Source organism: Aphelocoma coerulescens, chromosome 9 (assembly GCF_041296385.1).
Source record: "Aphelocoma coerulescens isolate FSJ_1873_10779 chromosome 9, UR_Acoe_1.0, whole genome shotgun sequence".
In the NCBI taxonomy this organism is placed as follows: domain Eukaryota; kingdom Metazoa; phylum Chordata; class Aves; order Passeriformes; family Corvidae; genus Aphelocoma; species Aphelocoma coerulescens.
Window position 1 is genome coordinate 4,802,300 of NC_091023.1, and position 15,634 is coordinate 4,817,933.

General features: G+C 42.8%; 1 protein-coding gene across 18 annotated transcripts in view; it reads left to right on the forward strand.

Annotated features, from left to right (window-relative positions):
* FAM168B (family with sequence similarity 168 member B) overlaps window positions 1–15,634 on the forward strand; it is a 528,280-nt gene that overhangs the window by 391,581 nt on the left and 121,065 nt on the right. For 17 of the 18 annotated variants that reach the window (XM_069024330.1, XM_069024319.1, XM_069024321.1 and 14 more), the window contains one exon: window positions 13,951–14,380. In XM_069024330.1, coding sequence (XP_068880431.1) covers window positions 14,242–14,380 — 139 coding nt within the window. In that variant the 5' untranslated portion in view covers window positions 13,951–14,241. Of the gene's footprint in view, window positions 1–13,950; window positions 14,381–15,634 lie in introns of those variants that run through there. The other variant, XM_069024339.1, reaches the window with a different exon arrangement.

The following is a 15,634-nucleotide window of genomic DNA, read 5'->3' on the forward strand; positions in this document are numbered from 1 at the left end:
GTGATTCTTTCCACAATAAAGGTTGTTCTAAGGCTTGTGAAGCTGGGTGTTTGTGCACTGGGTTCATCTGCACTTAGCTGAGGTTCAGATACACATCAGTTTTCTCAGCCTCTGAGTGGGTTTGAATTGAGTCTTGCACTTACTCCATTTTTAGCCAAACAGTTTCTGACTTTGGGTTAAAGACAAAGGTCAAATTAGAATTCTCTTTGTATGCTCTGTAGGTTTGATTTCTGGTTTGTTTCTTTGTGGTTTTAAATAACTGAATTTCTATTTCTCCTGAGTATTAACAGCTGGCAGCTGTACAGATCATAAGAGTTCAGGCATCTATAAAAATATCAGTTCCTTCTGAAGTGCTTTAAAGCATAAATTATAGTTAGATAATATCCTCAGATGACAATATCAGTCTGTGAAAAAGGATTTTCTTTCCCCACCTCCTTCTGCATTTATTCTAGAAATTAAAGACAATAAGGACTGCAATTATCAAAGATATTCCCTCTTGGGGGTTTCACCTAGACATTCTAGTCTCTGCCCAGTGGAGATTGGGAAGCTCGGTTTGATGTTAAAATGCTTTTGTAGAGCTGTCTAACAGTCCCCATAAAGCGTGGTGAAAACAGAGCTTAAAGGAATGGGTGGACACTTTGTGAGAGTCAGACAAATAAATCACATGCTCTCCCAAGCACAGATGACTAGAATTGTAACTGACGGAATAATTTGCAGTGATTAATTTGAAGAGATTTTCAAGGTTTTCCGTGTTCTTTGAAAATCCATACATTTAACCATAAGTATGGTTTATTTAAACATATTTCAGTGTAATTGTTTGGCCTTGGGACTGCTAGCAGGCAATTGTCATGTGAAATACTCCGTATATAAACAAATTCCATAAAATCTGTGATATTTTTGCCTTACGTAATAAAGAGTTTCATGAAAATAGTTTTATTGCTTAAATCACAAGTCACATGTTTGATGATAATGTTTGCCATTCTTGCCGTTTTGGCTAACCATATCAGACAGTCAGGGAGAGGAGATGGTATCACATAATCCATGTAAGTAGCAGGCTGAAATGTGGATTTTGCAATTGGATCTATTTATTATTGCTCTTTTTATGGCAGTGGTTCCTTGTTGGTGTCGTGAAAAGGGCAAATGACTGTGATGCAACTGGCATCCTTGAAGGCTTCCCTGACCCTACCTCAAATCATGCTTTTTCTGCCCCGTCTCCTTAACTTCTCTTTAGGAGCAATTTTCACATTGCAGTTAATAAAGGTTATGGATATTGTTTTGTCCTGTAAGCTGAGATGATTATGGACAGTAGCAAGACGAGGATTGTAAGAGAACACGAACCCCACCCTGTGCTTCTGACAGAAGAAAAGGCACTGCTGAGCAGGAGCCATGGGGGAAAAGCAGCAACCTGCTCATGTCCCTGTGCTCTCTAGGTCTGTTTGGGGACAAGAGCTAAACTAATGTACTGTGAAGGGCAGGGGGAAGGGGAGAGCAGTCCAGAGGGAGTAGCTCTGGGATTCAGTGCATTGGCCCATGTCCATGCTCCTGCTATGCCAGCTGGGCGTGTAGGATTTTTAAAGTATTTAACACGTTGCAAAATCATGATGCACGTTCAGTTTCAGAACTGAAGATAAGCAATTTTCTCCTGAGATCTCTGTGCTGGTTTTCCAGCTGAAGAGGTCCAGAGAGAGTTTATGGAACTGGAAGTAGGGGAATTCTGAAGCGTGATGAGACTCATCTGAAACTTAATCACTGTTGGCCCTGATTTTACTTTCAAAATCCAAATAGCTACAAATATGAGTGTGGGAAACAGCAGTGATTCTATCCCACGTTTCATCATGAGATCCTAGTGCCCCCCAGAGTCTGATTAATAAAATCACTGAGACCAAGATCCAATGAATGGGCTCTCTGCTGAAACAGATGGAGATATTTCATGGCATGGAGCTTGCACTTCCCCAGTTGTCCTATTAGCTGTCCAAAGTAATCCAGTTCAAATGACCAAGACATGGATATTGCAAATTCTTCCTAAGGTGGAAAAAGAACTCATTGGCCAAATGAGGGTGGGAATTAATTAGTGAGGAGCAAAGGTGTACATCTGCAGATTTGTGGGGTGTGAAGAAGTGAATGCATTCCAACTGCCTTGTTATCTGCTACAGCAGCACAGTTTTTACCATCAGCTTTAGACATCTAACTGAAGTACAGTTTGGTGAAGAAGATGATGTCCTCTCTGGGGTCAGTGGAGGGATGAACACTACCTGAGAGTTGCTCAGGTCACAGAAGTGAGGTGACACAAATGACTTCTTATTTCTTTTAATGATTCTTCATTTGACAGTACTCTCGGGCACGTGGTGTGACCCTTGGGGTATCCTGTGCAGGGCCAGGAGTTGGACTCCATGATCCTTCTGGGTCCCTTCCAACTCAGCATGTTCTGTGATTGCTTCTTTGCCTCCCTGAATCCTGAGGCTGTATTCCCGTGCACTTTCTTCTCCTCAGTTGCTGTGGCACTACCTGCCCAGCAGCTCTTGAACCAGGAAGGTAGCCTGCTGCTGCTCAGAATGTTTGTTTATAAGCATGACGATACTTCCTCTGCTATGTCCTGCTAACTTTCTTGGTACACTTTATAGCAAACATTAATGTCTAGAAAAAAAAAGATTTTTATCTGCTCCCAAGATAGAACAAACATCTAAGGCTCTGTAATGCCAAGGCATTTTTAGGATGCTTTTCAGAACATGTACTTGACTTCAATCATTCCAAATCTATTTTGTAATTACAAAGCCATTTTATGTTCCTTTGAAACCAATTCTAAAGCCATTTCACAACCATCCTGAAAATATCCCATGTACAGAATTTAGACAAACATTTATTTCAGTTCTGTTTCTTTTTTTCTCTTCTGCTGTACAGTAGCAAAAGGGGTCTTTGCAGAACTCAGGTGCTCTTGACCATCTCACTATGACCTCTGTGAAAGGCTGCCCATCATCTGGGCAGTGTTAGTCCAGAAAAAAAGAAAGAGGAAACTCACACAATATAAAGTTTTAAAGCTAAATGGAGTCACTAATATTTAGTTTCAACTATGGCACAGGTTGTACTGCTTCACTGCGGATTCCTTTGTCAAGGTGAGCAGCAGAGGTTTACCAGACCACAGCTGATTAGTGGCTCTGAGGTTTCCTCAGCTGGCTGTGGGGCAGGGCAGGCTGGTTCATTGCTGAGTAGGAGAGAGGTCTATTCTCTCTCATCAGATGGTGATAATAGTAAAGACAAGTTTGAGAACCTCTACCCAGCCCACCAGCTTCAGGGACACAGTGAGGTTTACATCAGCATGTTTTCCTATTCTTATATTACTTTCTCCTTGATGGTGCTGTGAGGAACACAATCAGATTTGTAAAACCATTCATCATTTGGCTGTATGCAACTCTGACACTAAGTAGGTGTTCTTAGACTACAAAATAGCATTGGCAAGCACAGATCATCTACCTACCAGATCCAGCTGATCTTGGACACAGCACAGCTTTACTTAGAAGCAGCCATGTTAAAGCACAAATTCCTCGTCCATGTGTAGGGCCAGGAGCTGAATGATGTGCATTTAGAAAGCGACCTACTCGTAGCCTATATAATGCTAAGTAAGAAAAGCACAAAGCAGAGGAGAAGGTGAAGATCTGTTTCTGCAGTATGAGCACATTCACAGTGTGGGAGCGTATGCACTGAGTCAAAATAATCTGCAACGAATTATCAACTGTTATTATGTAAAGTGGTTGGAAATAAACTGACATTACATAAAAAGTGATGTGATACTGCCACAGTAATCACTCTGAAAGCAGAAGGAATTCTAAACCAAAGTGGTCTGGTTCTGGTTTGAAACTGGTGGAATTTGTATCCCCTGAGCATCTCTTCTGGCCTAGAAGGAAATGAGCAGGTTTCCTGCTCCCCGTGTTTACGGGAAAAGCAGCTGCATAGCTCTTCTGTCAGCCTGGTCTCATCAATACTGGCTTTCATGTTCTTAGTTCTAAGATTGCTCTCACAGTGATTCAGCCCTTAAGATGTGGTTATTGTGCTTTTCATAAGTGAATGGAAAAAACCACCAGGGTTAGCTATATTTCTCTTGGTGAATTCCTTAGCAGAAGGAAGCATCCGTGATCCCCCTGTCTGTGAATGTGGGCTGACAGATCAATGCATTTTCAGGGGTTTTTTACCCTGCTGAGAATTTATTTGTAACAGATTTTGAGGCCAGACCACATCTTCCCTTCTGGCCAAGGACAAGTTAATTAGGTAAACACGACCCCACAGTCTTGCAGAGTTTCTGGACTGTCACTCTGTGCAGGGAGGGAGGGACATGTTGCCCCCTGTCCCACAGGAGAAGCAGGGGAAGTGTCAGAGTGTCTGTGCATGGAGGTGCCATCTACTTAGGGGCCTTTTCCCCAGTTTGGAGGGCTTTCTGTGCCAGGGGGCTCGCAGCCATTTACCCTCTGCACAAGAGGCATGCAAGGTGTCAAGGTGAATTATTGATGAATGATAAACAGATTTTTTAAATTTGTACAACAAATCTATTCTCTGGGGGTTTTGTTTCTTTCATACCAAAGGAAGGTATGATTTTGCTAATGATTTCTTCTACTGACATAACTAATTACTTAATCAAGGGCTTCTGCCGTCTGTTTAGAGGTAGCTGAGATATTAAGAGGTTGCATTAATGCCCTTAGAAACACAGCAAGATTTGAGAAATCTATAAAGATATATTTAGTGGCAAAAATTATTCCATGATAATTTGTCAATTACAGTGCTCTATCAGATAACAAATACTCAAGATGAAATCTGCTCCATCTGGGGAAGGATCCATTTTCTATGCTTTCAGACGTGTCTGGGAAGAAAATGCCTTTACTTAACTTTTTTTTTTTTTTTTTTAAATTGTTGCTGTATTTGTAGGGTTTGGGTTACATCTAGCACCAAGGTGGTTTTGTGTAGGGGCAGCAGATGGGTGATAGGTTTTACCAGCACAGTATGGGCATAAATCAATGTTTCCTGGGTCAGTAAAAGATGTCAAGGAAAATGTTTATAAGTCAACTGTCAATACTGGTTCAGAAAGGGATGGAATAATTTAGGTTGCCTGGTCCACCTGCCCCCTGAGAGCAGGACTAAATCATGTTAAGATATGAAACAACCATATTAGAATGTAATTTATAATCTCCTCACTTTTTCACTCAGTATTTCATTTCCATGTCACTTCTGTGTACTTTAATTTTCTTTTTAATTGAGGAAAACTGCACATGAAGACATTATAAATTTTTCCTGTGATTGAGGTACTGAATTTTTTTCTCAGTTGTTACTGTTTTAGAAAAAAAAGAGCATCTGTTTTTGACAGGAGTGTATTTGCCCATGTTCACAGCACACAGGCTTAACAGCATTTTACTGCTTCCTGCACCTTAGTACTGGATTCTTCATTTCTTGCTTAACTGCACCTTTGACACCTGGACATCACTCACATCCACAGGAAGGAGAGTTCTGCTCTTTCCCTAATGAATTTGTGAGAGGCAGGCTGCCCCTGGGGGTGGGACCCACAGCGCTGTCCCCACAAGCACAAGGTGGGGCCTCTCTTTTCAGGCCTGCACAGAGCGCTGGTAGAACAGGCTACCAAATTCCACAAGCACCTCTTGTCAATGAAGCCCTTCCTGTGCTGTATATAATGTGTGTGTGTATATACTGGGTAATATATTGATTGGCTTTGTTATAATTTCTTTCATTTCATCATCTCTTAGTAGTTAGCAGAACAAAGTCAAAGGTTTGTAGTTAAAACCTCACACTCTAGGAAAGCTTATTCAAGAAGGACTAATGAAAATTACAGCTGTTTATCCACCAAAGCTATGAAATGATCCATTATGATTCCCAAAGTGCTGGGTTACTGTACTGTGACAAATAGAACAGTTTCCCAAGTACCCGGCTAAGAGCCAGTGTGCAAAAAGGAAGCTAATACTGAAGACTTTTTTTTCAACCACTTAGTTACCAACAGAAGAAGATACAACTGAAGTTTGTGTTTCTTAAATATCTGTCAGGTGCGGGGATTAAAAGCTGGTAAAGCAGGGAGCGCCTAGAGCCTGCTGTGCGTGAAGCGGGAGGAGGAACGAGCGCAGCTCGCAGCGCCCGGATGGCTCCGGAGCGCTGTGCCCGCGGCCTCGGGGCACCCGCACACCCCGTCTGTCGCTGCGGGCCAGCTCTTTACTCATCTCCTCCTTGTGCCTGTAGCACACGCCCGACCTTCCCCGGGTCACGCCAGCCGCGTGTGAGCTGTCCTCCTCTCGTGTTGGGGGGGGGGCAGCAGCGGCAGCACACACGGGGAGGCTGCTGGAGCGGAGGAATTGCCGTTCTTTGCTCTGCAGAAGTACCACTGAGATGGAAGGCTCTGCGTAAAGGCAGTAGAAGCGAAAAGCTGGGTTTGTGAAGTACGCGTGCCCTCCTTTCCGCCGTGTATAGAGACCGCAGGAAACAATGAGTGTGTGTGCCCTGCCCTGCCCTGCCCTGCCCAGGGAGCCGGGGCAGAGCACAGAGGGCTCTCCCCTCCGCAGCCCCCCGGGAGAGGCTGAGCCTGCTGCGGGACAGGGCCAGGGCAGGGCCAGCTGTGCACTGTGGGTGCTAGGGGCTCCTATCTTCATCATGAGTCATTGTGTCAAGGTAACTGGCTCAGCAAATTCACCTGTGAACTGATCGTTAATAGCTCAGTTCATAAAGAGGTGAGTAAGCCAATAGACTAATGAAGTTCTTGAGGCTGTGTAATTCAGCTGTGCTGCAAATCCAAAACTGATGCACAAAGTGAGCCCTTTCAGCTGTTTCACCAAATTATCTGTAGAGAGCAAGGTGATGTCTTTTAGTTTATCTAACAAATTGTCTGTTTTGAGTTATCAAAATCTATATGCTTTTACACCACCTGGGGCTAAAAACAGTGCAGCTGAAATCAAGAAGCTCTTTCTCATTATTTTGAAATCTTAAACTTCATGAGGATGTAGAGAGGAACCCCATTCTGTCTAGTCTAGTCTAGCCCCAGTTATCCTAATCTGCTCTGCTTTGCAGTTAGACTCTGGCTGCTTGTCCTCAAGGCACTTCCAAACTTTCCATCATGTGATGAGACATTGAGAGTTGCAGCCGGGCAGTGAAATTACATGAAGTGCATGGTGCCCATTTTGACTGTTGTTTCCTGATGATTTTTTATGTGCCTGGTATGTTTTTATGAATTGCCTCTGAGCACAGTGCTGAACTGCCCACCTGACTTAATCTCCTGGGTCATTACCACTGGTTTTAAGAGATGTTACTGTGCTTGTGTAGCTCGTGTCATTCAGCCTGTACTTTGTTGAAAAGATGATCATCAAAATTAGTAAAGGAGCAATCTGTGGACAAACATGATGTTGATGATGGTAAAACCACCACTCTGAACTTGTGTTTGTATTTGTTATGCTTTTCAACTCTTAGCTCTCTCAAAATGCCCACAAAATACTTCAAGTCGAAGCAGCTGATGAGCTCTGACTCCTGCTCATCTTTCATTTTCTGGTCTGATTGTTTCCTGCTGCCACCACTGCTTCCCCCTGTATAAGTGGATTGAAAGCCTGCTGAGGTATAGAGCTTTTTTGACCGTGTTTGGTGCTTACCCTGGGTGAGTCACACTAAAAGCAATATTAAGAAACAGTGATCTTGGGATTACACTGGTTTAAGGAACATTAAGCAGTACCCTCCACTATCCTCTGCAGAGGACTTTCAAGCAAACTTTTCATTGAGATGTTGGAGGACATCTAATTCTCCCTTGCCAAGTGGGCTTGGAGGCAGAAAGCTGCAAGTGCACATTAGGATATTTCTGACCCAGGGCTCTTTGTTCTCCCCTGCAAAGTCCTGTAGCTGGAAATTAAAGGGAAGTGAAAGCACTTGCACAAGGAGAGAAATTAGTAATTTATTTAGAGATGAAATAAGTGCCCCAGTTACTTGAGATCAAGATGAGACATCCACCTGGCCAATGCATTGTAGTTTGATTACAAATGGATAGGTCTGATTTAGAGGTGACATGGTGCAGTTCTTTGTCTTGTATATAGTCTGTTAGAGGAACAGTCTTTCTGACCTAAAGAAATGTTCCTTCTCCTTTACCCCGGAGATCTGTGAAGCATTTAACCAGACAAGGACAAAAAGCCTGGGAACAAAGTCTGTGATAAGTGAGATGTCCTTTCCCTTCCTTTCACCTGCAGGTAACTCTGTTGATTAGTGACTCTGACAAGTGGCCTGGGGTTTTTTCCTAATAATGAAGAAAAAAATGGGGCATCAGTTGCTGATTATGACTGTTGTGCAGAGTTTTGAAATAAAACCAGTGGTATGTAGCTGAACCTGCCTGATAAGAAGTTATTTTAAAAAAAGTAATAATGTCTTCGTCACAGCAGTGAGGAGATAAATTATATGTTAAATGGCAAAGCACAGCACTGCATATTTTACTCTGTAATGACTTAAGAGTTCATCATGGTAAATGTTATTAAAATACGCACCAAAGGAATTAAATGTGATGCTCTGCTACCTGTGCTGAGATCTCTTCAACTCAATTCTTGCTGCCTTGCCTTTTGCATAGTCACGGTTCAATATCTCTTTTAAAGAATGTGAAAAGGCAAAAAAAGTAAATCCTTTATGATGAAAGGCTGCACAGTTAACAAATGGACAACAGGAGTTGCCTTGAAGCTGTTCCACTGCCTGTAAAAAATGCTGTTTAGGTGGCACACAGGTGGCGTTATATTTAAATGTCAGATCTGGGCTTTGTTCCTCCCTTTAATATAAATGTCAGTGGCATTTTGTTGGGAAGTCTTTTTGTTTCACCTTCCACTTTGATAAATTCAGACTGGCTTTCAATCTTGCCATCTACCTTTGTATATTCATAACTCTGCTGACCGAAGTTCTGCATCAGTTTTTTTTTCCAGAAGCCATGAATGAAATGCAAGTGGTGGACCAGGCATATTCTAGACCAGCAATGGTGGACAAGTGTTGTAGTGACAGTGACAGGGGGAATAAAATATCATGAATCCCCCCAGTCATAACTAAGGCAGGGGAGCTTCATTAGCACTCAGGCTAATGAAGGTTGATTATATGAAAAAAGAGGGTTTTCCCAGGGTACTGGGTTGGGGGACACCTTTGGTCTCATTCAATAATGCCTTCTTTATTCCATGGGCCCTTCAGAGCTGGCACTACCCCTTTCATTTGTATGTATCTGATACTTTAAAAAATAGTATTCCCATTTTCCATGTGGGTTTTTCCCACTCAAAAATCTAATTTTTTGCATTTAATGCAAATAGATTTGACTAATCTGAAATAGCAACAACTTCCTTTCTGAAGAAATAAAGTAAATGTTGGTAAAGCCTGTATTTACCACAGAGATTATTTCTGCCTCAGCCTGCTAATGCCAACTCTTTAGCTTCCCAAAGAAACCCTCTATGATTCAGTGTCATTTATGTCATCCCTAAATGATACTAAAGCAGCCAAGAGTTCTCCTATCTCATCACTCTTTGAATAGTTGACTACTAGCACTTCAAAATTGAAATATATTTCTGTAAAACCTTTTTAAGCTGTCTGTAATGATGCATAAACTGAGATGTAATGTTTTAAGGATTTGCATGAAACCCACTGTGTTCATGGTACATTGTCCCTGAATTACAAGGCTGTTACAGCAGGTTTTTAGTGTATTCAGATACTTAAAGGTGTTCAACCTGAATTCTGGCAGAACTTTTTGGACATGTTAAATCACTGCTTTTTCACATCTTGTATGTGTAACTCCTGAGAAACCAGCACTTTAAAGGGGCTGCAGAGCCTGTGCAGCTGCTCGTGCTGCCCTGTGTCATGAGCAGAGTAGCCCTGACACACACCTTCATCCTGTGGGATTTAGTGGGAAAGTTGTGAATTAAGGTGCCAAAAAATGAGAGTGACCAAGCCTGTTGGTTAAGGTACAGCTGTTGGTCTCAAACACTGGTGTTTGCCGATAAAGGGTGGTTAAACTCCTAGGCTTTTGTAGTGGTGATAAAAGCTGAGATATACCAGTATGCAGGGAATGATTCTGTTCTCAGATTGCTGTAAGATGCTGAACAGCCAGACTCCCTGTGAAAGCAGCGCTGGCAATGGGTGTTCTCTTTTGCAGAGCAAAGCCCAGATCTGAGCTGGCAAATGCATGATTCACAGACTTTGAGTCTGTTGAGCATAAAGGAGCTATAAGAAATTGCTTGCTATAATCTAAACTCAGCTGAAAGGCCGTTCTGATTCCTCTTTGACTGTTTTCCATAGCCAGCTTTTTTAAATGTCTTCTGTTGTTAATTCACCGTCCTTAAATATTCCTTTAATAATTTTCTTCATTGCCTTTGAAAAAAACCTTTGATCTCATTACTTGAAAATATAAATGGCAAAATAAAAATGGAAAGGCTTATGATATTTTTATGAATATAAGTTTGCTTAATAAATAGGAAGGCTGCTCTTCCAGTGTGAGAAGGAAATATGATGCCAGGGCAGCTGCATCTCCTTTTTCTCTATTGATGTCTTTCCTTCTTCTGTAGCACTTGCTGAAAGCTAGAGTTCCTGCTTGTCCCGACTCTCTCTCCTCTGTTTGCATCTTTCAGCAGCTACCAAAGATATCTCATCATCCCACCACCTCCTTTCAGTGGATTTCTCTCATGCCTCCTCCTTTTTCATTGCATCAAACATAAACTTATCATCTGCATTTCTTATTATGTTCTCTTTCTGTTGTCTTACTCTGTTGCATTCCCTCCATTCTGCCCATAGTGGCAGATTCAGTGCCCACTTTTGCTGAATTCATTTTTGTTTATACCAGGTGCTAACTCAGAAACACCCCTTTTCCTCAGGTTCTATGTGCTATAAAGAAACTTTGGTAGCTAATGGGAATTCCCTCTTAAAAATTAGATGGGGGGGGAAATGGCAGTTTTCTGGTAGGCCTTTAAGGCTTCAGTTGAACTTCAGTTGTGTTTTTTACTAAGCAAGTCAGCTTGCTGTCCTAAACACCTCTTGTTGCCAACGTGCCCAGTATTCCAGGCCAGGTTTATCTGTGGGAGCAGGGAACAAGGTTGAAGGGAGGCAGCCCCGCAAAAAGCCAATGTGCTCTGGGAATTGCCACGTCTGAGCTGTGCTCTGTGAGGCACATGACTTGAACACTGACCGTGTTCTTGAGGCAGCCTGAAGAATTTGGCACCCAGTCCCTTCTAATTCCCGAAGTGCTGACAGCCTAAATCCTTTGGCAATTAGGATTACCTATTGTGGTTGTTAATATCTGTAGAGGATGGAGCAAGTTTGCACTGTCCTGGGAGCATTAAACCCTTATTGAAGTGGGAGGGTGGGACAGTCTCCACTCCGGGTCCTTCACAGGAGGATCACAGCTGAGCTGAGTGTTTCTGGTGGCTGTGAGGGAGCAGAGGAGGCTGCAACCCAGCCTTGGCTTGGAATTCTGTTTGGTGCCACTCAGAGCCCTTTCTCTGTTCAAGATCAGGGCTCCTGCTGCAGCTGCTCTGATCAGTGCCTCTGGAGGTCAGTTCATGAGATAAGATGGGTGAAGCTTTCCTGTTGCATGAAGGCTGGAGAGGTAACTGCTGGTAAAGGTTACCAGACAGAGGGAGAGATCCAGAGAGGTGTCAAACTGACTACTAGTGGCCTCGAGGCCCAGGATACACATGGGGAAGTTCAAACAGAGAGCTGGAAGTGACTGACACCACCAAAACCTTCCTCCCCTCCAGCACAGCAGTGGTGGGGATATGACAATGTCCAGCAGAAGTGGGCCATGCCCCTGCTGTGGATCCGCCTGCACAGGCTCCTGCTGCTGAAAACCAGCCAGACCCCAGGCAGCCTAAAAGCTCCTTCACCTTGGTGGGGTATTGGCCTGTTTATCAGCTCTGAAATTTGCAGTAGAGGACAAAAGTGATGGAAAACACCTATTCCCTCTCCTGCCACTGTTTCAAACAGGTCCTTTCCCCTCTGGGACTGGGGCCTGTTTGTTCAAGCTGGGAAGGGAGTCTGTGACCTGATGGCCAGGAGTAGGGCAGGGACAGAGAACTCATGGTTCAGCCATCCTCCTGATGAATTAAAAAAAAAAAAAAAAAATCCAAGAAATGTGGTTACAACCCAGGGTGGAAACTATTCCAACAGAGCAAGCCTTGAGCAGGAAAACCCTTGCACATCTTGCAGGTGACCCAGCATGGGTAGAATAAATCATCAGCTCCTGCTCGTCAGATTTTGGCTGAGAAACCACTCAGGCTGGAAGCATTCAGAATGGGTTATGAAGATATAAATTAAAAGGCAGAGTCCAGAGAAAAGAAATGCTGCACTCCAGAGTTAATTTAACCATGTTTAAATTTGGGTATCCCGAAGGACACTTAGCCTTCTGTTTCTCAGTGGCTGTCATTTTGAATGGGGGAAAGAGAGGGGCAGCAAAGGAGCAACTTCACCTCAAAGGATCTTCCATGCTAAGGCTGAATGTTTTCACAACATTTAACTGTTCAGCCTGTTTTTGGGGAGCCAGTGAGTGAATCACAATTAGCTGTGCCTCAGGCTAAGGGGGCTCAGTGGCTGAGTCACGACACAGCAGAGGGACTGATAAATCAGTAGCAAAATCAGTGCTGGTCAGCCTTGAGTGCTGCAGCAGAGGAGCACCATTAAACAGCTGCCAAGGACCATTCACTCCCTCTGACGCTCTCCCATTTTGCTGCATTAGTTATGGTTTCTGACAACGACCTCTCCTGACTCAAGGGAATTTTTTTTAAGAAAAATTTCTCTATTTAAATTTCATGCATTGTGAATCTACTCAGAATCTGTCAGCGGTTAGTTCTACATCTGACTGACTTGCTTTAAGCAAAAATAGTTCTGGGAAGTTAACCCCTTCTTTGATAAGCCTCCATCTTGTGAGCAAATGGTACCTAATGCTAAGAAAGGAATGAAGCTTTTTGTGGGAGCCTTGATGCCAGGAGAAAGCAGCCTTCACTTTTCAGGGCTCACACTGCTAGTTCCAAAACCAGTAATGGCTGTAAATAGAAAGGTTAATCAGTTCTTGGGAAAACTGATGATGTCTTAGCCTGTACCACGTTTAATTTGCTCAAAGAAACAATCTTCCCACCCAGGGATCAATACTGGTGGAGGATCTGGAGGGAGAGGCATTTATCAAACCAGAGACTGGAACAGTTCAGAAATGCCTTAAAAATGAAGTAGCAATTGGTGTCGGTAGATCTGCTGTAGATGCACATGAATGTGCTTCCAAGCTTACTTCTGGCATGTTCTTCCCTGTCCCTGGAGTTAGAGATGCCTGTAAGGGTTTTGTGTGTGTGGAGCCCAGTTAACGTGCTCCTTAACTTCCACAAACCGCAGTTTTAGTCTTCCCAAGTATCCTGCACAGGTTTCTGCTATCCCACAGATAGAAGAATATATCTTTTCTTATGTTTTACTTTAAAAAAGCTTCACAGTAAGTGATCACATAATAAAGTCTGACAGTGTTGAATCACTTGAGGACAGAATAAAGAGGCCAAAAATCAGTGATGTTCACAGTCCATTTCTGTATTGGTTCATCAAGCAGTTTGGTTTTGCTTGTCTCTCCATTTGACAGATTGTGAAATTACTGTCTCACTGTTTATAGGGCAAATAAAGAGCTCAGTACTATTTGAGTGTGTTGAAATATTTGTGCTACAAAAGATTTTCAAGAGTTTACCATGGAGGTATCTCTCAAGTAGTTTATAAATCTCATAATTTCATTTGTCCTTTCCTTTGGTTTTATATCTGAACAGGAAACAGAAACTTGTTTCTTGTGTCTCTACTTCCTGTAAATGCCAGAGACACTGTGTCATCATGCCTGAAAAAAAAAAAAAAAAAAAAAAAAAAGATGCTGTAATATTCATTTACTGGCATTTTTAAACATCATTTATTTTAAAAAAGAAGCAAAACCATTTTAATCTTACACAATTGTTTTTTTTTTCTCAGGTCGCCCAATCCTTTCTGTTATAGTTGAGTTAATTTCCACCATGGATGCCACTAGAATGTTGGAATAAAGCAATCACTGGCATACCCACCATCTTGAGAGAAAGCAGCTGACTGCCTTCCCAGCCCTGCTGTCACACTGCAGATACACACTGGCTGTGCCACCAGGCTCTATATCCTCTTCGCCTGCCCTGGATGTGGCTTCTTGTCTGCAAGATCAGCCCTGATGTGCTGTAGGTGACTTTGGACCTCCCTCATCACTATGGACTTGTCTGATGCCCATGGGACCCCGGGATGACCCTTGTTACCAGCACCCAGCCCACTCTGCTTGGGCACCCCAGGACTGTGCCAGGCTGGCGAGGGCACTGCCCTGCTGCTCTGTTGACACCTGCAGCTCCAAGCTCATCTTTGCAGATCAGCCCACTGACACCAGGTAAGGTGTAATTATAATCAAACAGATTAGTATTTTCTCGAGAAATTCTCTAATATTTTTTAAATCTTGCTCTGTGCGTAAAATCCGTCTCTGAATGAAGTGGTAAATCAAGTATTTCAGCCTACAAAGGAGATTTTTTGTTTTCAGCAGTGCACATGGCACATGCCAGGGTAGCCAGCCTCAGCCTACACTGCTTCTTGCTGTGTTCTGCCTTTGAAGCTGCCTTGTGTGCCCACAAAGCCAACTGTGCAGGCTGCTGTCTCCAGGAGCACAGTGGGTCTTGCCTGGCTCCTGTCCTGCTGTGCCAGACTGTGCTCTTTACCCAGGGCAGTACTTCAGTGCCCACTGCTCCAGGGGAGCCTTTGGGGGGGCTTCTGCTCCTCAAACCTTTGCCCAACAGGGTGGTGTAAAGGTCTTAGGGAGACTTTTGACCAAAAGTGGCAAGAAATGTAGCATTCTGATTGTCTGCATTTGCTTATTGTTTGTACTTGTGTGGAACATCCAAGGTAGCCAAGCTTTGTTTTAGCCTTTCACATTCCTGAAATATCAAGAATATATCAATAGCAATATCAATAGCAAGAAATATCCTCACCAAGGTAAGTGACGTGCAGAGTCAGGCTCCTTCTGGATGGTTTTTCAAAGCTGGTGGACTAACCTTGTAATCCAAACAAAAATCAAAGTAAAAATCCTCTTTCTGCAATTGCTTATCTGAAATACTCAGCCTAAACACTCTTCTCTCAACTTCAGCAAGGGGTTAAATGGTCTTCAAAGGTGTTTCAACTTCCTAGATCAAGGTGGGTTTGGTTCTGCAAGTGAGATAAACTTGCAGCTACAGGAAAGTCAATGACTTTGTTAAAGCAGGAAATAGTCCTTTTAGTTCCATATGTAAAGGCACCTTTTAATGTGGCTGCTGAATTGGGTTCATCAGAAGTAAAGGCTAATCTTCCCCTTGACATTTACGGAGTTGGTTGATTACTTCTCTTCTGAACCATCCATGTGGAGCACTGCAGGATTTTATAAATTATTTCCTGGAAATGCTTAATATTAAGGGGTTTTTCCAATTCCTACTTTAAACTCTGCACATTCCTAATTGAGATCTTACAAGGTAAAGCAAAAAAAAAAAAAAAAAAAATCAAACCTGGCAGAGCTCACTGTGAGGAAAAAATAAATATTGATGAGACAAAACATTTTAGCTGCAGTGGCCAGAATTCTCTTGAATTAAAGACCACTTCTTGAAATAAAACCACTTCCTGA